The sequence below is a fragment of the Urocitellus parryii genome, chromosome 6 (assembly GCF_045843805.1).
Source record: "Urocitellus parryii isolate mUroPar1 chromosome 6, mUroPar1.hap1, whole genome shotgun sequence".
Classification (NCBI taxonomy): Eukaryota; Metazoa; Chordata; class Mammalia; order Rodentia; family Sciuridae; genus Urocitellus; species Urocitellus parryii.
The window spans coordinates 199004471-199025961 of NC_135536.1; the positions used below are offsets into that span (position 1 = coordinate 199004471).

The window sequence follows — 21491 nt, forward strand, 5'->3', positions numbered from 1 at the left end:
TGTCTGCTGTTTTATTACTATGTTGTATCGAGTGTTTTTTTTTTTTTTTTGATGGGGGGTATCAGGGATTGAACTCAGGGACACTTGACTGCTGAATCACATCCCCAGCCTTATTTTGTATTTTATTTAGAGACAGGGTCTCACTGAGTTGCTTAGCACCTCGCTTTTGCTGAGGCTGGCTTTGAACTCACAATCTTCCTATTTCAGGCTCCCAAGCTGCTTGGATTACAGGTGTGCACCACCGTGGTGCTGGGGATTGAACCCAGGGCCTTGTGAATGCTAGGCAAGTGCTTACCACTGAGCCACATTGAAGCCCTAAGTTCTTTATGTATATTCTGGATATAAATCCCTTATCAGATAGATGATATACGAATGCTTTCTCACATTCTGTGTGTTGTCTTTTCACTTTCTTGACTATATTGCATATAGCATAAATATTTTTAATTTTGCATGTTAAAATTATACGTTAAATTGATCTTTTTGTGATCATGCTTCAGGTGTCATATCAGAATTCTACCCTGACTCAGTGCTGTTAACATTTGCTCCTGTATTTTCTGAAGTTTCATTGTTTAGGACTGTGGCTGTTTTTTTGGTTTTTTTTTTTAACCTTTATTTTATTTATTTTTATGTGTGGTGCTGAGGATGGAACCCAGGGCCTGGCACATGCTAGGCGAGCGCTCTACCACTGAGCCACAACCCCAGCCCCAGTGGCTGGTTTTAAGTTAGTGCTTGCACATGATATGAGGTGGAGACTCACCTCATTCTTTGGTGTGTGCACATTTAGTTGTCCCAGCACCACTGATTCTTCTTACCCCTCTGAATGGTCTTGGCATGCTTGTTGAAAATCTGTGGATCATCATTGTGAGGGTTCGTTCTGGACTTGGATCTTCTATGCTGGTCTGCATGTCTTTCTGCAGCACCACACTGTTCTGACAACTGCAGCTGTATCTGTTTTGAAGTTGAGAAGTGTTAGTCCTGCTTTCTCCTTTTCCAAACAGTTTTGACTATGCTTACTTCTTTGTGCTTCTGTATGAATTTTAGGATCTGCCAAAAAAACATCTGGCATTTTGATAGGGCATCGATTCAATTTGATCAATTTGAGGAATGTTGTCATCTTAATATTTAGTTGTCTTATCTGTGTGGGTGAGATATCTTCTATTTTTTTAGGTCTTTAAAATTTTTCAGCAGTGTTTCAGTATGCAAATCTTGCACTTCTTTTGTTAAACTAATTTCTAAGTGTTTTACTTTTTTTGCAGTACAGCCCAGGCCTTTGTGTGTGCCAACTCCACCCCTGAGCCCTGTTTTATTATTTTTGGTTGCTATTTTAAGTGGAATTATTTTTAAGTTTTATTTTCAAGTTGTTGATAATGCATGTGCATGTGCACCATACTATATTGGTAGTTTAACGCAGGGGTACTTTACCGCTGAGCTACATACTCAACCTCTTTTTTTTTTTCTGTTTTTAATTTTGAGACAGAGTCTCACTAAGTTGCTTAGGGCTTCACTAAGTTGCTGAGACTAAAAAAAGTTGAACTTGCAATCCTCCTGCCTCAGCCCCTCATCTTGCTGGGATTATAGGCTTGCACCACCATGCCCAGCCCCATTTCTCCCTCCCTCCTCCCCTCTCTTCCTTTCTTTCTTCCTTTCTTTCTTTCTAACTCAGGGGTACTCAATCACTGAGCCATATCCCCAGCCTTGATTGTATTTTATTTAGAGATAGGGTCTCACTGGGTTTCTTAGGACCTGGCTAAATTGCTGAGACCGGCTTTGAACTCATGATCCTCCTACCTTAGTCTCCCAAGCTGCTGGGATTATATGTGTGTGCCACCGCACCCGTCTAGTTTCTCTATTTCTTTAAGATCACTTACCTTTTTTTTCGATAGTGTCTAACCTACTCTTTATTCCTTAAGGTGTATTTTTCATCTTGGATCTTTTGTTGTCCATTTCTAGAAATTTAGTTTTGGTCTTTTCTTTCATGTCTCTGCCTGATTCTGGACACATGGAGCGTAGTCACAGTGCGTGTTTCAGCATCCTTGTCTGCTGCTTCTGACAGCTGTCATTATGGCTTAGTTTTGATGGATCTTCCCCTTCTTGTTGTGGAATTATGCATGCCTGGTTTGTTGCTAAATATTGTGAGGCTGACCTTGCTGGATCCTAGACATTTTTACATTTCTTTAAATACTCTAGAGCTCGGTGTTGGAGTGCAGCTTTATCACTGGGAGTGACTTTGATTCTTCAGGTTTTGCCTTTACGTGTCGTAACTCAGGACCCAAGGGGTATTTAGCCTTGGGCTGATTGCCCCACCAAGCCTGGACCTCTCTGTGTCTTCTCCCAGTGCTTTATGCCTCTTGAGGTATTTTAGTGTGGCTGGGTACAGTAGGCACTGGGTGGGGCCCTGTGTGTGGTCCCAGGGTTGTTCTTGTTAATCCTTCCAGTGGTTCTTTTTGGATGGTGGCACCCTGATTAGACTCATGGGTTCTCCCTACAGGGCAGAGCTCTGGGATTCTGCTGTGTATCCTGATATTTGGTTCTCATCTTTGGTTCTGGATGCTCTGTCCTTCTGTTTACCCTGGACTCTCCACCACCTCTGCTCAGGGAGTCCCCTTGATCTGTGGCCTAGAAATTCCCAGATAGTGGGCTTGGGCACCATGCAGCACCCTCAACCTTTTCCTGTGTCTCAGTCCTCACCACATGTGGCTCCAGCCACTGCTGTCTATGTTTTGTACTGGTTGTCTGCTTGTGTTGGGAGAGGGTCTACCTACGCTAACAGTGGCAGTGCTTTCCCAGCCCCAGGGCACCATGAGGGCTGGTTCTGGCCCTCCTGAGGGCTCACTCTGCCAGTTCTGTGAGGTCCTCATTGCAGTCCTGGTGGTGGTGGTACATGGAGCCGAGCCAAGCCAGGGTTCCCCAGTCCCCCTCTGCACTTCCTTGGCCAACAGTGAGTCCCATTTGCTCTACTAGCTTGCGTTCTCCACCTGGCTGAGAAGAATGCTGTATAAGGTGAGGGAGGACCCTGAGCCTGTGCCAGGGTGCAGGGAAACTTGGCCTGAGCTTGGCTGTGCATGTCCTACTCTTCTCACTGGCTGCCTCCTGCTGCTGTGTGTGCTGGAAGGTGACGACTCCAGTTTCCTACCCAGTCATTTTGGGTCGCTGTGTTTCCACAGTGCCCTGCAGGGAGTGCTGTGACATCCAGGTGACTTGCCTCCTGAGCAGTGGTCACCATTACCAACTTCCTACTATGTGCCAGACTTTAATTGCTTGTTGTATTGTGATATCTGACCCTTTCTTCTCCCTTCAAGTGCAGCTTCTAGGCACCATACTCCTAAAAATCTTAGAGGTGCCACTTATGGTCATCCCTGACCTGACCCAGGGGGCTTTCTTTCACAAATGCTGTGCGCTCCTTTCTCTTCCTTGGTTTTTCTTTTTGTCTTGTTGGACCTTCCTCCACCACCTTTGTTGGTTTCCCTTTTCTTTTCAGTTTATAATAAGTGCTGGCAGTTTAGTCCTTAGCCCTTTTCTAGACTTTTCTGTGCTTGCCCATTGCTTGGAATGTTGTTTAGTGCCAGGAGCCCTCAGGTGTGCTGTCACCTGTCAGGGTACATGTGGGGGTGACTCCTGCGGCTTTCTACTTGCAAGCCATGTTGTGAAAGTGTGCTGTGCACACAGGGACATGCTTGTTAGGTGGACCCCTGGAAGTGGAGGTGCAGGTCAAGTGCATATGCTTTATTTTGATGGAGGGTGTGGAGCTAGCTGTAGAGGTCATTGTGTGTGCGGAGTAGTGTGAGGTATGTACCTGCATTCACCAAGTGAGCCAGCTGGCACACACCTCAGTGTTACTCATCCCAAAAAGATGCTAACATTCTCATCAGAGTGAGAATGGTCAGGCATGGTGGCACATGCCTGTAATCCCAGTGGCTCAGGAGGCTGAGGCAGGAAGATCCTAAGTTTAAAGCCAGCCTTGGCAACTTAGTGAGGCCCTAAGCAACTCAGCGAGACCCTGTCTCCAAAAAAATATAAAAGAGGGCTGGAGATATGGCTCAGTGATAAGTGCCCCTGGGTTCAATCGCCAGTAGTTAAAAAAAAAAAAAAAGTAAGATTGACTTTGGATTTCTTTTCCAGTTGTTTAAATTTGTTTTTGTTTTTATTTTTTTTGGTGTCTATGTCCTTTACAGTGTTTCTTTATTGAATCAGGGGGATTTTTTTCTTTTTCTTTTTTTTGTGGTACTAGGGATTGAGCCTAGGGGTGCTCTGACACTGAGCTACATCCTCAGCCAGCACCTACATTTTGAGTTGCAGCCCTTTTTATGTGACAGGGTTTCACTGTGTTGCTGCATCAATGTTCTGTTTTTTAATTAACATGAAGGTACTTATTTTATCATCTCAAGTCTTCAGTCATCATTTTTGTGTCTCCTGCTATGAAGCTTGGTTGGTTTCTTTCTGCACATCCTAAGATTTGCTTTCTTTGGGGCTGGGGTTGTGGCTCAGCGCTAGAGGGCTAGCCTTGCACGTGAGATCCTCGACACCACGTAAAAACAAATAAAAGAGGGCTGGGGATGTGGCTCAAGCGGTAGCGCACTCGCCTGGCATGCGTGCGGCCCAGGTTTGATGCTCAGCACCACATACAAAGATGTTGTTTCTGCCGAAAACTAAAAAAAAAAAAAAAAAAAAAAAAATTAAAATTCTCTCTCTCTTTAAAAAAAAAAAAAGAAAAGAAAAATAAGGGCTTGTGCCCAACTACAACTAAAAAATAAATATTAAAAAAAAAAAAAGATTTGCTTTCCTGAAGCAGGAGTTCTTTTCTGATGTTGGTCTACCTGGTAGAAGGCTCTGTGATTGGTTGCCCCTGGCCCCTGGGTGTTCTGTCACACCCCCTATGCACCTGGCTCCCTGCCAGTCATATTTGCCTGGCTGGGTCAAAACATTTCTTTCTTTTGCCTTGAGTTCCAGCCCAACAAATACAGTTATTTTGAACTTGTCTTTCACTCTTCCTACTTTGAAAGTTTCCTTAGTATAGGAAACCTATAGCCACTGAATGGCCTAATATAATTGCTTGTGCATAGTAAGTGCTCACTTAAAGTTCATTGCGTGGATGGGTATGCTTGCATTCAGTCATTTCAGTATTTATTTATTTTTTAAATATTTTTTATTAGTTCGAATTAGTTGCTCATGGCATTTGAATGCATCTTGACACATTGTACATGCATGAAGTATAACTTCTCATTTGTCTGATTGTACATGATATAGAGTTACACAGATGCATGTAATCATATATGCACACAGGGTAATAATTTCCGATTCATTCTACTATCATTCCTACTCCCACACCTCATTCAGTATTTATTGTATGGTAGGCGGCAAGGACAGGTGCTTAGGAAACAGGGCAGACGTGGTGTTTAGTCAGAGCCCTGAGCTACGCCTTGTGACACCACCGCCCAGCAATTTGACTTCAAAATTCAAAAAACAGAATTTCTGTGTCTTTTTCAGGATGCTGAGGAGTGCGACAGGGCAGGGAGTGTGGCCACCTGCCAGGCAGTCATGCGAGCTGTGATTGGAATCGGGATCGAGGAAGAAGATCGGAAGCACACCTGGATGGAAGACGCTGACAGTGTGAGTGTGGCCTGCAGGTGTTTGTACAAGACCTGGAGCCTCTGAGAGTGACATCAGGCCCTAGGACTAGTAGGAGTTCTAAAAGTCTTTTTGACATTCTCATCGTAAATGTAGTTGCAGTTGAACGGAAGGATTTCCTGTGAACCTGAATTTCTGTGAAGAGCGTTTTTGTGTGTATAGGTGGGAGGCACTGGGGATTGAACCCAAGGGCCCTCTACCATTGAGCAACATCCCCAGCCCTTTTTATTTTGGGATAGGGTTTTATTGATTTGCTGCCTGGCCTGGAATTTGCATCCACCTGCCTCAGACTCCTGAGTTGCTGGGATCACAGGTGAAGAGCTAATGAGGCTAAGTGGCTAAGGAGCCCAGTGTGTCACCTAGTGTCACACAGCAGGTGGCAGCATGTTGGCTGCAGTGCCCTTAGCTGACTACCTCAGTGACATCAGGTGCTTCCCGTTCCCTGGTTTCTGCTGCATGTTTCATTTCAGAACATTCCAAATACAGAGTTTTGCCTCCTTTGGGATTATTTTCCTCTGAACAAGTTTCCAGGAGAAAGATCATAGGGCCAAATTGATAAGCGTGTTTAAGGCCAGCCTTAGCGAGACCCTGTCTCAGAATAAAATAAAAAGTGGTAGAGCATCCCTGGGTTTAATTCTCAGTAATACCAAAAAAAAAGTATAAAGTATTAATACAGACATGGCCCTCTGTTTTTAGCTTTTCATTCGGAAATAATACTATCAGATGTACTTTAATGTTGCAGAACTGCAAAGAGTTCTTCCATGCCCCTTGCCTCACTCCCCCAAGTTACCACTCTGCCACTGTGCCTTGATCTCCTCATTCAGGGGCACACGCCTGCACCCTGCTGCTGCTCCTTAAGTGCTAGGGAAGCTTGTGCAGACGTGCAGTCCTTTGCTCCTCAGCACTGTGGCACAGCACAGCATGTGTGCTGTTGCCTACCCTATAGACCTGGCTCATATCTCACCAGGCAAAAGAAAGAAGCAACTATGTTCTGCTTAGAACTGTTCAGGGCCATGTGCTCAGGCCAGTCTGGACCAGGCCTGGTCTGTCTGTGTGTTTCAAGTCTAAATCTTGATTACAGGCTGCAGTGTCGTAGGTCCCTCTTTGACCTGGGTCTCTGCACTATTTGCTCATGGCTGGGTTGAGATCCTGTGCCTGGCAGGGATGTCAGGTCTCCTTGTGGTCACTGACCAGCTGGTTCAGGGGATGGCTTCAGGTCTCTCCTCTCTGTGGCTGCTCTTTTTTCCTTTGGGACTAGTAAGCATTTGTGAGGAGAAACCTTGAGACTATGTGAATACCCTGTTCTCCCCAGAGAACCATTATTTTCAGGATCTGATCATGGCGATTTTGGCCAAATCATTTGTTTCTCTGTAGTGTTTGCCAGATAATCAATTTGGCTGGGTGTGGGTTGGCGGGAGAGGACAGTTCTGGGGATTGAATTCAGGGTGACTCTTCCACTGAGCTATACCCCCTACTTCTTTAAAACACATTTTTATTTCAAGAGTGTCTAAGTTGCCCAGGCTGACCTGGAACTTGAGATCCTCCTCCTTAGCTTCCCCAGTTGCTGGGATCACAGGTGTGTGCCACAGCCCAGGCAAATAATTGGTTTCTTTTTTTTTTTTTTTAACTATTCTTTTTTTTTAATTTTTTTTAATTTTTATTATTGGTTGTTCACAACATTGCAAAGCTCTTGACATATCATATTTCATACATTAGATTGAAGTGGGTTATGAACTCCCAATTTTACCCCAAAATAATTGGTTTCCTAAATACTGTTTGTTGTACATGTTGTGAGCTGCTGCTATGTAGTCACGGAGAGCAGCTTCCCACACTTTGCTATATGAGTGCTTATCCCTTTCCATTTGGGCAGGCTGAGGACTTCTCCCCAGCCTGTGGGGTCATGCTCCAAGGCCGGCATCTCTGAAGCCTGTGAGCCTGTAGTTTCAGGTCCCAGTGTGGCATGACCCAGAGCACAGGCACTGGCTTGTTGACCTGCATATGGGAGTTGAAACCTAGGTTAGTGGTGATGGTCTTTCAGAAGATTTTTATCATGTTGGAGCTGTGGTTGCAGGTCAGTGATAGGGTGTGTGCATGTACCAAGCATTGCCTTTGATCCCAGCACCAAATAAATAAATAAATAAAGTATAAAGACTAATTTAATCCAGGCACAGTGCCTGTAATCAAAGTGACCCAGGAGGCTGAGGCAGGAGGATTGCAAGTTTCAAGGCTGGCAGTAATTTAGTTCCAAAATAAATTAGAAAGGGCTGGGGGTGTAGTTCAGTAGTTAAGCATCCCTATGTTCAAAAAAAGACTAATTTAACAAACTTTTGTAGTCTCTGTATTGAGTGAAAATTCCTTGGTTAAATGAAAGAATCCAGTACCTGGTGTCCAGCCCTCTTTATTCTGGACATAGAGTCATATGCTTTCCCCCTTTGTCCTTCTCCTTATGGCTTTTGACCACTTCAGAGGCCCTTGGTGGATATCACTGCAGGTGATGCCTATCTTGACTAGAGTAAGTACAGTTACTTTTCCACACTTTGTGATGTAAGAGTCAGAACTGAAGTTTCTCTTGTACTAGAAGTAGGGAGTGTTCTCTAGTGTCCTCCCCACCCTGGGACTGGCCCATCCACCCCAAGACCCTGGACACCTAATTGATCCTGTGGGGTGTCCCAGCCATTCTGCAGACAGTTGTAAGATCAGATAAGGAGCCCGGCACAGTGGCACATGCCTGTAATCCCAGCGGCTGGAGAGGCTGAGGCAGGAGGATCACGAGTTCAAAGCCAGCCTTAGCAGTGGTGAGGTACTAAGCAATTCAGTGAGACCCTGTCTCTAAATCGAATACAAAATAGGGCTGGGGATGTGGCTCACTTTTTGAGTGCTCCTGACTTCAATTCCTGGTACCTCCCACACTCCCTCCCGCCAAGATCAGACAAGGTGGTGGAGGATCTGAAAGCCTTGTCACTGGCCCCATCTGCTTTGGACAGAAATCACAGGGGAGACAGGGGAGACAGGCTTGCTCTGTCCATGTCTGACACAGCATGCAAGGCAGGTCTCCCTGATTTCTGTGGTGGTTGAGTCAGAGGGAGACTCCATGACAGAGGAGGTCACACCTGCTCCTTGTCCCCTCCCATTTCCACACACTGAGTGTCCTTTCTCTGGAAGGGCAGCTGTCCATCTGGGAAGGGATCTTGTATGGCCAGGTACCTCCCCTGTGGCATTTTGGCATTCATGGCTGAAAAACTTTGTACTTGTCCCTTCTCCCTTGTGGCCTTTTACTCACCTCCATATTTTAATCCCTTCTTGGTACAAGGGTACCTTGGATGTCTGCATGGTGTGGAAGGCAGTGACTTCTCTTGGGGATGGTTCCCGTGGTCCTGTGTGCAGTTGCTAGAGGACAGATGTCTGTGCCAGTGCAGTGAGTCTGGTTGTCACGGCCACAGCGGCAGATCCATTCAGCTGGCTCCTGGGTACTCTGTCACTGCAGGTGATGGCTAGGCTCTCACTCAGTTGTTTGATTCTACCCAAGAAAGAAACCCTCCTGAGCGTGGGAATACCTGGAAGCAGGCTGCACAGTGGTTCTGTTGGAGTGGGGGCTTTCCTTCCTCTTCCCTCTCATCTTTGTCTGTCTTCAGGTTTTCAGTGTCACTTTTATAAAGGAAAATATTTACCTTAATCTTAAAAAAGGAAACTATTGCTGGCGATGTGCAGCTATGGCGTGTGCGCGTGCCACATGGTGACTGGTGCCCTCATAGGCAGCTCCCAGCTGGCTTCAGCGCTCGTGCCCATCTCTGCTGTCCCTCTCAGATCACAGTTCTGACTAGATGGCCTGCTGTGGACTTTCTAGCAGATGTCATCTAGAATCTGGAGAATCATGGAGGCTGGGCAGGCGTCAGCACCCTCATGTCCATCTCTCTTTTCTAGTGTGTGGCCCACAATGCCCTGGAGTGCGCACGGGCCATCTACGCCTACGCCCTGCAAGTATTCCCCAGCAAAAAGAGCGTATGGCTGCGAGCTGCATACTTCGAGAAAAACCATGGCACCAGGTACGAGGTGATCCACCTGCCCCTGCCACTGACTGAACCCCTGGCTCCTCTCTGTATGGCACTGGAGACCCATGAGTGCTTCCTTTTGGGTGAGGGGCCTGATGGGGGTGGTGTGTGTGATGAGGACAGGAGCTTTCTGGTCCTTGGGACTTTGCAGTTGGACTGATCTTTATAGTTCCATCTGAAATAGGATCATAGAGTTGAGAAACCAAGGCTTGGAGGAGGCTTGTCCTGAGGTGCTGTCTGGAAGCTGAAGCCAGCACAGTTGGTGCAGCTGTGTCTCGTCCACGCAGGCTGTTTTCACTTAAGCTGTGCTGGCTCTGGTTTTGGGCTGGTTTGTGCTCAGAGGAGGTCCTTGACAATTTTCTTTAATTGTACTCTTTAATTAAAAAAACCTTTTGGGTCTGCCTTATTGCCTGGAAGTGCTGATTAAATTAGGCATCGCAGTTTCTTGTTTTAAATGGGTAGTGCTCCAGGGCATCAGGCTCATGTCCCCAGGGACCCTCCATCCATCCCTTCCTGGGGCCTCTGCCCCGTGCTGGGTGGGTCCTGCCTGGCTGGCTCAGTGAGGCTGCAGTGCGAGGGCTCAGCCCTGGTTTCTCCTCTGTTCTGGCGTTGTTGGGTGCCAGTGTCTTCAGGGCCCTCTCCTGTACTGCTGGAGCTCCCTCCCAGCACTGCCAGCTGTTTTGGTGTTTCAGAGTTAACCCCTTCAGGGCCATGGGACATTCTGAAATGATCCTGGTGACTCACATTGTAGGTCACCTGGGCAGGGTTGTTGTGGGCTGAGACCTCTTGGCCCCCATGGCCTGAGCATACACAGCTGCCCGCTTGGTGCTCAGGTGCACTTGGTCCTCCAGGCCCACTGCCCCAAGGCTGAGGTGCTGTGGCTTATGGGGCCAAGTCCAATGGGCTTCAGGGGCTTTTTCCAGGGTGTCCAATCAGAAGGATGGGAGGGCAGTGATGCTGGGGTAGGAGTTCTAGTGGGGCATGGCCTTGCCCTCAGGCCTCACAGTGTGGCTTTGTATGTTTACTGTGACCTGCTGCTGAACCCCGCAGGGGTCATTGGTGAAGGGGATATGGCCCAGAGGCAGCAGACCAAGGAGAGGTACTCAGTGCTAGAAGTGTTCTTGTTCGGGAGTCACCTAAAAATCACTTTTTTATAATAAGGCCAGAAGAGTAGACTCTTGTCAGTGGATCCGGCAATGCGTCCTCCTGTTCGAGGTGAAAGGCCACACACTGTAAAAGGCCCTGCTGTTCAAACAATGCATGCTTTGTGGAACCCTCTTCAGTAGTTGGATTTAGAACCTTTATGGAGAGGAAAGATTTCCCCACACTCTCCCCGTTGTAAACTCTGGTAAATCATTTATAGTGCCGAACTTTGGAGTAGTAACTGTCTTTTTGCTGCCCGTGCTGTGTCTGTGAGTGCCTGTGTGCTCTGGTTTATGGCCCTGGCTCTGGTGATCCTGATCTCTGTCTTTCAGGGAGTCTCTGGAGGCGCTCCTGCAGAGAGCCGTGGCCCACTGCCCCAAGGCCGAGGTACTGTGGCTTATGGGCGCCAAGTCCAAATGGCTGGCAGGGGATGTGCCTGCAGCGCGGAGCATCTTGGCCTTGGCCTTTCAGGTATGTGAGGGGTCACCTGTGTGGCAGACCCCAACCTCTATGCTGGCTGGTGCCTGAGTACTTCCCATGCACGTGTTTTGGGATGGATATGCCATGATCTAGATGCCCTGAGGGGCCCTGTGAGCGTGAAGCCCAGCTGGGGAACTCTTACCTCCTGTCCCTATTACTCAGTGTGACCACAGGTTGATGTTTCAGATCCTAGAACACAGGGTCACTTGTGGGCTCTGTGGAAACCCCAAGGCCCCATCTGAGGGGAAGCCTGTTGAAATTTCTGCTCTTGCCAGTCTGACCATCCAGCTGCCATGTGGTGTGCAGTATTTTTAAGTATGTTTTTATTTTTGTTGTCATGTATAACATCCTAGTGACAAGAGGGTATTAGATGGTTTTACAGCACATTTCTTAGTAAACCATGGAGTACCATGAAAATGCCATGCACTCTTGCAGCCCAGGCTGCCACCAAAAAGTGTGTCCTTCCACCAGAGGGCCTGGCTGGGTTAACACTTATCCCAGCTGCCTCCTGGAGAGAACGCAAAAGAGGCAGTGTCCTCCCTACCACCTGGTGACTGCTGCCCATCACCTCACACTGTTGCATGCCAGAAGCCCCAAGGTGGCTTTCCTTGCCTGTCTTGGGGGCTGCTTATCAGGTGTGACTTGACTCTTGCTGGTTAGACTTTGTCTGGCTACCAGCTCTAAGGACACATCAAAGTCACTGTTTGCATGTCCAGTAGACTCTGGATTGTTGGGGGGCCCTCTCCACGCAACTCAAGGCACCCTGCACCTCTGTCTGCTCACGTGAACACACTGGGGCAACAGAAAGAAGGAAAAGTAAGGTCATGTGTAGTGAGTTCACACATGCAGAATGTGAGTGACCCACTCAAGAGTGTGAGAGGGCTGTGAAGGATTCGGGTGGATCCTGGATGTGCCTCTGAAGCCTTTAGCATTGCTTCAGTGCTGTGGGGCCTTCCTCTGCACAGAATAAAGGTGGAGCATGTGTTTTCAGGTGAGCTCAGGTTCTTGCCTGGAGTCTACTGTCCTTGCCTTGCCTGGGAAGGGCTTGGACCTACCAGTCCTGCAGCAGAGCAAGGCCTGGCCGTGTCCCAGGCTGTCTTTAATTATGTGTGCACCAGCCCTGCCACTGGTTCTGAACCCATCTTGACGTGCTGTGCTTGCCCCATAGGCCAACCCCAATAGTGAGGAGATCTGGCTGGCGGCTGTGAAGCTGGAGTCTGAGAACAACGAGTATGAGCGGGCCCGCAGGCTGTTGGCCAAGGCGCGGAGCAGTGCACCTACGGCCCGTGTGCGTAGTGGTGGGCAGGCAGAGTGGGGCCGTTGGGATGCTGCATGTGCAGGCATGGACCTGGCACCTGGCTTGCATGTCAATGAAGAGGGAGAGGAGGAGAGCCCAGGCTGCAGCCCAGTCCCGTGTAGCTTTGCTTCTTAACCCCCCTGCTGTGAATCAGCTTACAAGGCACATCACATCCCTCAGGATAGATATAGGGGGATGAGCCATACTGTGCAGCGAGAGTCCCGGGAGTGCCTTCACTGTGACTCACACATGTTTGCTCACAGGTGTTCATGAAGTCTGTGAAGCTGGAGTGGGTGCTAGGGAACATTGCAGCTGCCCAGGAGCTCTGTGAGGAAGCCCTGAAGCACTACGAGGACTTCCCCAAGCTGTGGATGATGAAAGGGCAGATCGAGGAGCAGGGAGAGCTGATGGAGAAGGCTCGGGAGGCCTACAACCAGGGGGTGAGCCTCTGCTGGGACACTTGAGCTGCCGCTGGCCTGCCTCATGGAGCCAGCACCTGACACTGGCTGTCGCCCCCACCTCTAGGGAGAATTGGAGGGCTGGTGGTCAGCGACTCACTCAGGCCTCAGTTGGTGGAATTGTAGGCTCAGGACCGAGCACTGGTCCCCGCTCTGAATTTAGTGCTTTTACCTCTGTAGAGCTGCACACCCTGTGCCCAGGACCTGTGGGGTGCAGTGCACAGAACATGTAGTACATGTGCCCCCGTGTGCATAACACAACCACAAATGTAGAACACACCTGTACATCTCCCACACACCCCATACACGTGTATGTCTGTAACCCCTCAGCATGTCTATAAACCCTCGGGGAGCATGAGGTGCCATCTCTGGACACAGCTCTGAGATTCTGTCAGGTGGAGCATGCCTCTGCTATTTTGCAGTCCTTCCCGGACACCGTCTGAGCGTCTCTCTTGCTTGGTTTGTTGGCCACAGTTGAAAAAGTGCCCTCATTCCACACCCCTGTGGCTCTTGCTCTCCCGGCTGGAGGAGAAGATTGGACAGCTGACCCGAGCTCGGGCCATTTTGGAGAAGTCTCGCCTGAAGAACCCAAAAAATCCTGGGCTGTGGTGAGTGTTGGCTGTTGACCAGCTTGCCCTTTAGAGGGCTGTCCTCACAGTGGGCCTAGACAGCAGGACCCGCCTGTGGGTAGTTTGATGCTGTTTAACGTGCTCTGATAGGGGGTGCCCAGGGAGCCAGGGGTTAGTGATGGGCTGGGGAGTGGAGCTGAGCAAGCACACTGCACAGAAGAGGGGGCACAGGCAAGGGTTTGCCAGGGGAAGGGTGGTGTCCTGCCTGTAGAGCTGCAGGGCTCTGTTCAGTGTGAGAAACCTGAAAGGACCCAGGGTGGGCACACACTCCCTAGTCTTTGTCCTGTCCTGCATCTTCACTTCATCTGGAGCAGTGGGAATCCAGGGCTCGGCAGGGACATCCGCCTCTTGTGGATGAGCTCTGCCCTGCAGCTGCTGCTGTTCCTGAGCCTCCAGGGGCCAGCAAGGGTTTGTGCTGCAGGTAGATGGGGCTTGGATGTCCCTGGGCTTGTCTCTTCAGGTTGGAGTCTGTGCGGCTGGAGTACCGAGCAGGGCTGAAGAACATTGCCAACACACTCATGGCCAAGGCGCTGCAGGAGTGCCCCAGTTCTGGTAAGGGGCTCCTGGCTGGCTCTCGGGGCCTGTATGTGGCTTACTTTGTTCAAGTTTCTCTGGACTTGGTAATTAGGATGTTTGGACTGAATTCCCAGTCTCAACATGGAAGAGTTTGATTTCATGTTCTGAAGTGCTGCCGTTTATTTTTCTTTCAAGATTTAACTTACTGTTGAGTGCGGTGGTGCATGCCTGTGATCCCAGAGACTCAGGAGCTGAGACAGGAGGATCACAAGTTTGAGTCTCAAAACAATCAAAAGGGCTAGGACTCAGTGGTAGAGCACCCCTGGGTTCAAGCAAAAAAGATTTTAACTTTTATCATTTTACTCCAAGCATATAAGGAATACATATGTGGCATAAAGAAATTTGGAGCTGGGTCTGGTAGCACATGCCTGTCATCACAGCAGCCTAGGAGGCTGCAACAGGAGGATTGAAAGTTCAGAGCCAGCCTGGGCTACTTAGTGAGGGCCTAAGGACTTAGCAAGACCCTGTTTGAAAAAATAAAAAGGGCTAGGGGTGTGGCTTAGCAGTAAAGTATCCCTGGGTTCAATCCCCAGTACCAAAAAAAAAAAAAAAAAAAAAAAATTTTTGGAGCTAAAAGGAGAAACTAGAAATCACCTCCAGGTCCACTAGTCTAATCAGGAATCCCTACTCTTACTTGTTTGTAGGATTACAACCTCTATGATGGTATACAACTAAAGTCATACTGGGTATTGAGTGTTTTACCTTTTTCATTTTTTTCTTTTTCTGGTGATGATGCTGGAATCAGACTCGGGGTCTAGCACATGCTAGGCAAATGCCCTACCACTGAGCTACACCCCAACCACTTTGTAATTTTAAGATAGAGTCTCACTAAGTTGCTGAGGCTGGCCTAAAATTTGTGATCCTCCTGCCTCAGCCTCCAAGTAGCTGGGATTATAGGCATACGCCACTGCTCCTGGCCTGTTTTACCTTTATAAAGCTGAAAGTTTTGTGAGAATTTTTGGTTCTTGTTGAACGTTCAAGAATGCAAATTTCAGTAACATACCCTCAGTTCTTGGTCATTTGTTGGATGCTTAGGTCATCTTTAGTTTTTGTTGTTGTTGTTATTTTTCCCTTGTGGTACTGGGAACCGAACCCAGGGGTGCTCTACCACTGGGCTCCATCCTAGCCCTTTTTGTTTTGAGACAGGGTCTTGCTGAGTAGCTCAGGATGGCCTGGAATGTGCACTCTCCTGTCTTGGCGTGCATGTCACTAGGATTGCATGGTGTGCCATTGTACCTGGCTTGACCCCCATTTTCCTATGTGAATTTTTTAAGTTTTTTAATTTTAACGTTTTTAGTTGTAGTTGAATTCAATACCTTTATTTTATTTATTTACTTTTTATGTGGCTCTGAGGATCAAACCCAGCGTTTTGCACATGCTAGGTGAGCCTTCTACCTCTGAGCCACAATCCCAGCCCTCCTGTGTGAACTTTTACTAGGATTTTTGATTGTCTTGTTATAATAATAAACCCTTAGGTGTGCAGTTGCAGAGTCTGCAGGACTGGAGGCTTGGCAGTGGTTGATGCTTCTGGCCATCTCCCCCTGCGGGTAGAGGGGTGTCCAGGCTGCTGCTGTGCAGGGTGGCTGTGGTAGATGGAAGCTCAGCCTTTGTGGCTGGCCCTGAGGGCCCTCACGTGGCCTGTGTGGGGCAGGCAGATGTGCTTCTGTAACCACAGGCAAGGCTGAGGCGTCTCTCTCTCAAACTTCAGGGATTCTGTGGTCAGAAGCCGTCTTCCTGGAGGCAAGGCCCCAGAGGAAGACCAAGAGTGTGGACGCCCTGAAGAAGTGTGAGCATGACCCCCATGTGCTGCTGGCTGTGGCCAAGTGAGTGGGTGTCCTTTTGGGTTACTGGCCTTGGGTGCCAGTGGGGCCTTGGTGGCACGACTGCCTCTCCCTAGCTGTGCCAAATGAGCAGGGAGCAGGGTGGGCCACCCTGGTCCTCAGCTGGGAAGCTTTTGCTTCTGTCTTCTGGGGCAGTGTGTCTCCTGGCAGAGTCCCACAGCGTGCACTGTCTAGTCACCTGGACATCTGTCCAGGTCAGTCCTTCTCCAGAGCCTTTGGGTTGCTTGAGTTCTCCTGCGGTCCTGGGTGTCCTGTGGGCCGTACTGCATGTGGCCTGAGTCACTCAGCAGAGACACATCTGCTAGTGTTGGTCCACCCTTTGGCTTAAGGGGCTTCATTATGTCAGAACAAGAAATCATGCACTTGTGGCTCTATGGTCCTGGGATCAACCCCAGTCCAGTCTGCAAGCCTAAGAGCGTGGAGGTGACTGACTAGAGACAACCTCTCAGAGCACATGGTCTTCAGGGGAAGAAGGAGTCAGGGAGGGACCTCAACACGTGGTCGACGCCGATATGTGATGCTAGGTCAGAGGCTGCGCCTTGGAGGAGGCGACTGGAGCCTGAAGGACCTCAGGATGATGGCACCAGGTTATGGTCAGGAAGTGCTGTGCCTTGAGAGCCATCCTGACCCCACAGGCCCTCTGCTTCCTTCTAGAAAGGATTGGGCTGGGTGTGGCCGAAAGGCCAGCAGGTGACTGTGCAGATGGGACTGAAGAGGGTCTTCAGGGAGGATTGTAGCTGCCCCAGGGAGGTGTTTTGTGTTCTCCAACCCTGGTTTTTTTTTTTTTTTTTTTTTTTTTTTTTGTTCTGGGGATCCAAGAGCCTTGTGCATGCAAGGCAAGCACTCTACCAACTGAGCTGTATCCCCAGTCCTTCTTCAACCCTGTAGTGATGCTTAGAGGCAGAGCCTTCTTGAGACTGGCCTTTACTCTGCTCCAGGTGGCAACGGTCTCCAGGGTCTGATGTGGCGGCCCTTTACCTGTGCCCCTCTTGAGCTCCTGGGCCCCTGCTGACAACGGAGGCTTCTCAAAGCCTGGCTAGTACTTGCCTGGGCTTCCTCCTCCCAGAGTGACTTACATGTGGTCCTCAGATAGGGCAGCCATAAAAACCTTATAAAGGCTTTGCTAAAGTAAATAAGTCACTCCTTGCTGTTCTGATATCTGAGTTTGCACTCTTTAAATCACAGTTTATCTAACACCAAGCAATTAAGAGTGCCACACGGCTTAAAAAACAATCAGGTTATCAATGTGAAGTGACTCCGTATGGTACCTGAGACTGGCCCAGACGGTAGTGGAGTGGAGGCCACTGTGCTGGCAGCTGCTTGGTGCCTGTGGGTGCTAAGCTGAGGGGTGGTGGGAGCAGCCCCGAGTCCTGGGCCTGCCAGAGTGCCCACCATCTAGCATGCCCTGCACCAGTGGGAAGGAGGAGGGTGCTCATGAAGACCCTGATTTGGCTTTTGAGGATCCACATGTGTGGACCCTGTTCGGCCTGGCTCTTGGTGTCTGCATGCCTGGCAGACACAGCAGCCACTGTGCTGTAGTCCTGGGGCTGGGGGCTACAGCCCCAGCAGGCTGGTCCCTGGTGCTGACTGGAAGCCTGCTTTCATAGTACTTGCTTAGTTTGCTGCCTGGAGCTGGACAGGCAGCAGATATCCGGCTGAGATGACAGTTTTCCCTGTCATCCTGACACTTCATCTTTGTTTGACCTGGAGGAAAGGAAGTTTTCAAGAGTTGGGAGTGTTGAAGGAGCAGTGTGATTAGATGCTTCAGGACAGTTGTGGTTGATGACCCAGATGCTGCCTAGGCAGTCCAGGACCATATGCCAATGTGGGTGCAGATGGGTAGGGGAGCCTGGGCTCACACTGCCAGTCACTGCCTGCGCTGGGGTGTACCCTCCCTCCTGCCACAGGCTCTTCTGGAGTGAGCGGAAGATCACCAAGGCTCGGGAGTGGTTCCACCGCACGGTGAAGATTGACTCCGACCTGGGGGACGCTTGGGCCTTCTTCTACAAGTTCGAGCTGCAGCATGGCACCGAGGTGAGGCACACAAGCCAACCAGTGTGCCCTGCCTTCTTGTCTGTCCCCAACCTTCTGGTACTCTAGGGAGCTCCGCCAGCACCCCTCAGTCCTGGGTCTGGAGAGTAGGGTTGGGGCACAGTGATTAACTGATCACAGTGTTTTCTTATTATAGCCTGAAATTTATTTGCTTAGTTCATTTTAAGTGGTCTGTTATTTTGTTTTGTTTTGGTTCTGGGGATTAAGCCCAAAGGCAGTTTACCACAGAACTGCATTCCCCATTCTTTATTTTTTATTTTGAGATATGTTGCTGAGAGTCTTGCTGAGTTGTTGAGGTTGGCCTGGAACTTGGTCTTCCCACCCCATCATAGGCATGTGCCACTAAGATTGGCCCTATTAGCATATTTTGAGTTGTTTGGTGATTGGTGGGGCTTGGAGTCTACATCCTTAGAAATGAGACTGGAATTGGTTTGTCCTCTTGGGCCTAATCCAGGGGTGGTATTCCAGGGGAGCCTAGGCAGCAGCCCCTCCCCAGCCAAGCCTTATCAGAGCCATATCCATGGGGTGGTCACAGGGTGTCCTGGGGTCTTCCCCAGAGGTAGCAGGCAGACTACTTTGCCTTATTCAGACAGTGGACCAAGAGCCTGACTTAGGTCGGCACACAACCACGTTGGCTGGCTCTGGGCTTCTAACAGTGGGGAGAGGCTGTCTTGAGGGGCCCATCTGAAGGCTCACCCTGCTTATCCTGGAGCCACATGGGTACCTGCCCTGCCCACAAGCTGGGTCCAAGTCTGCAAAGGGGGTAGGTGTGGGGCAGGCAAGGCTTGAGATGTCCCAGGAGGAGCCATGCCTGAGTGCTTTGTGTCCCCTCCTGCAGGAGCAGCAGGAGGAGGTGAGGAAGCGCTGTGAAAACGCAGAGCCCCGGCACGGGGAGCTGTGGTGCACCGTGTCCAAGGACATCGCCAACTGGCAGAGGAAGATTGGAGAGATCCTGGTGCTGGTGGCTGCCCGCATCAAGAACACCTTCTGATGACCCAGTCTGGGGCAGGGGTGGGACCATAGGTGGCTCATGGATACACATGGGCAGGGTTGACTATCTGCCCAACGTTCATTAAAGATCTTCATGTCGTGGGTAAGGGTGGGGCCTGCTGTCTTGTGCTTTTGCAGCCCCACCAGCCTCCCACACAGGTACGGGGTGGTCCTAGTTCCTCTGGTTGGGGCAAGGCCTCTTGCAGACACCTGTATCCTACAGAGGAAGCATGGTGGGGTGCCAGGGCTTGTTGAGGTTTTGTGGAGAAGGTAGTGGAGTCAAGACTCTGCAAAAAGTGGAGACACTCGGTCACTAGTCTGTAGCACAGGTGGAGGCCACATAGGGACTGAGCTATGAGTAGGGGGAAACACTTACAGGAGCCCCCATGGTCACATCCATATGGACAGAGACTTTCCCAGCTGGGGCCTCCTGGAGTGCTGAGTGTACCCAGCAGAACCTGGCTGTGTCCAGGCCTCTCCGTGCTGGCCAGGCCCTGTGGAGATGTCCCCCATAGGAGCTTGCCTTGTTTTGCAGGAAAGTCTGCTTTTGCTAGTTCATGATTAGCAGTTTTATCCTGAAGCACTGTGCCTGTCCTCATTGATAGATGGAATTTTGTATTGCAGAGATGTGACTTCTTTCAGCCTTTCTGCTTTGTGGGGATAAAAAAAAAAAAATTCTTGGACCTTGAATCTCTGTGTGTGTGTGTGTGTGTGTGTGTGTGTATGTGTGTGCACATTCAGTTGAGAAATAGCTCTCAGGAGTGGTGTGTAGCCCATGCCAGGTGGCTGGCTAGAGAAAATGGCTGTTCTGGAGGGCAATGGACGTCTTCCACTTTGGCCCAGCAAGAAGATAAAGTGCCTCTGGGGATGGTGAAGGACAGCCTCTGACACCTACTTCCTGTAGAACAGCTGTTCTCCAGTCTTAAGTGATGCACCCGGGGGGGCTCCACATCTCTTGTGCCTGTAGCAAGGCCTGCAGTGGTAGTCACAGCACAGCTCAGCCTTCCTGCAGACAGGGCCCTACTGGCTTGGGGTGCCTCTTCCCCTCCTCCCAGGTGAGAACAGAGAGCCCTAAGGAGTGCTGGCCACAGGACCTCGGCTTCAACTGTGGGCATCTGGGGTGGATGAGGCCATGCTGTGGAAGCCATGGGCCCAACTCGAGGATAGCAGGCAGGGACCATCTTCAGGGTGGAACCAGAGATGCTGGTTGTTTGGTACCAGGCAGTCATATGGATGTGCCAGCTGACCTGTGACCTGTGAGGTTGTGGTCAGTTGTTGCTGCCCTGTCCTGAGGGGTGGCCACAGAGCTTCTTCTTGTTTTGCTGGGAACTTCAGAGGCAGCCTTGGATTCACTGTAAGCAGCCTCCTTTATTGGTGGGAAGGGGCAAGGTGGCCTCTACTTTGAGTGGCCTGTCCCTTTGGTTCCTCCGGGGAAGAGTGATTGGCATGAAACTACATACAAGGCCCTTGGAAGGTTCCAGAACACCTGCATGTCCAGAGGTGCCTCTTCTCACCTGCAAGGGGGTGGCTTTCTCACGTGTCACCAGCTTCCCTCCCTGGGAGGCTTAATGTACCTTTTCTTCAGCTGAAGGTTTTTAGCCCAGACTGAAGGTAAGCCATGTTCCAGAGGCAGAGCAGCAGCCCCTGCCCATGAGAGGCCCCTTCAGTCCAGGAGGAGCAGGCTGGGCCAGCAGCATGGAAGTCTGGGAAGTCCCAGATCTTGACCTGCGAGGGCAGGACTTCCTGGGAGTTGGTACAAGGGCTTGTGGTCATGGGGCAGGGAGTTGAGTCCTGTACATCAGATTCTGTCAGCCAGTTCCTGGGAGGGGCAGCACTTGGTGACCACTGAGGGGGACCCCAGTCAGCCTTGCCCACAGCTGGGCCCTGCTCACTAAGCACCCTCACTCCTTGACAAAGTGCAAAGTCTCTGGGGCTGACAACTCCCTGTGGGTCAAACCAGTACCCTCAGTCTCTGAGCAACCCTGGCCTGCAGGACAGGCCACAGTGGGCTCCAGGGTCAGACTGACTGAAGCAGCCGGGTAGAGGCTGGGAGAGGGAGGGGCAGGCTGGCTGTGGGCCTCTCTTTCCCTCACCTGTCTCCTCCCTCCTCTGCTGGAGGAGCCAACTTCAAAAGCCTCTCCGCCTGCCCTGCAGCAAGGCAGTCCTGTCCAGGGAGCCCCGTAGGCTGGTGTTGGACCTGGAGCAACTGCCAAGTGCCAGCTGCACTTACCACCATAGACCCAGGACCATGTGCGTGGTCCGCTGGAGGGAGTGAGGCAGGGCAAGACCCTGATTGACCAATGGTGAGCAGCTGGGCATGGGGGGTGGCTGGTGTGGGCGGGGGGGCGGGC

General features: G+C 50.2%; 1 protein-coding gene across 1 annotated transcript in view; it reads left to right on the forward strand.

Annotated features, from left to right (window-relative positions):
• Positions 1-21491, forward strand: part of Prpf6 (pre-mRNA processing factor 6) — a 51392-nt gene that overhangs the window by 28298 nt on the left and 1603 nt on the right. The window contains exons 12-21 of the mRNA XM_077799543.1: positions 5485-5607; positions 9547-9668; positions 11150-11288; positions 12466-12585; positions 12858-13034; positions 13527-13660; positions 14142-14233; positions 15966-16080; positions 18006-18132; positions 18989-21443. Coding sequence (XP_077655669.1) covers positions 5485-5607; positions 9547-9668; positions 11150-11288; positions 12466-12585; positions 12858-13034; positions 13527-13660; positions 14142-14233; positions 15966-16080; positions 18006-18132; positions 18989-19141 — 1302 coding nt within the window. The 3' untranslated portion in view covers positions 19142-21443. The remainder of the gene's footprint in view (positions 1-5484; positions 5608-9546; positions 9669-11149; positions 11289-12465; positions 12586-12857; positions 13035-13526; positions 13661-14141; positions 14234-15965; positions 16081-18005; positions 18133-18988; positions 21444-21491) is intronic.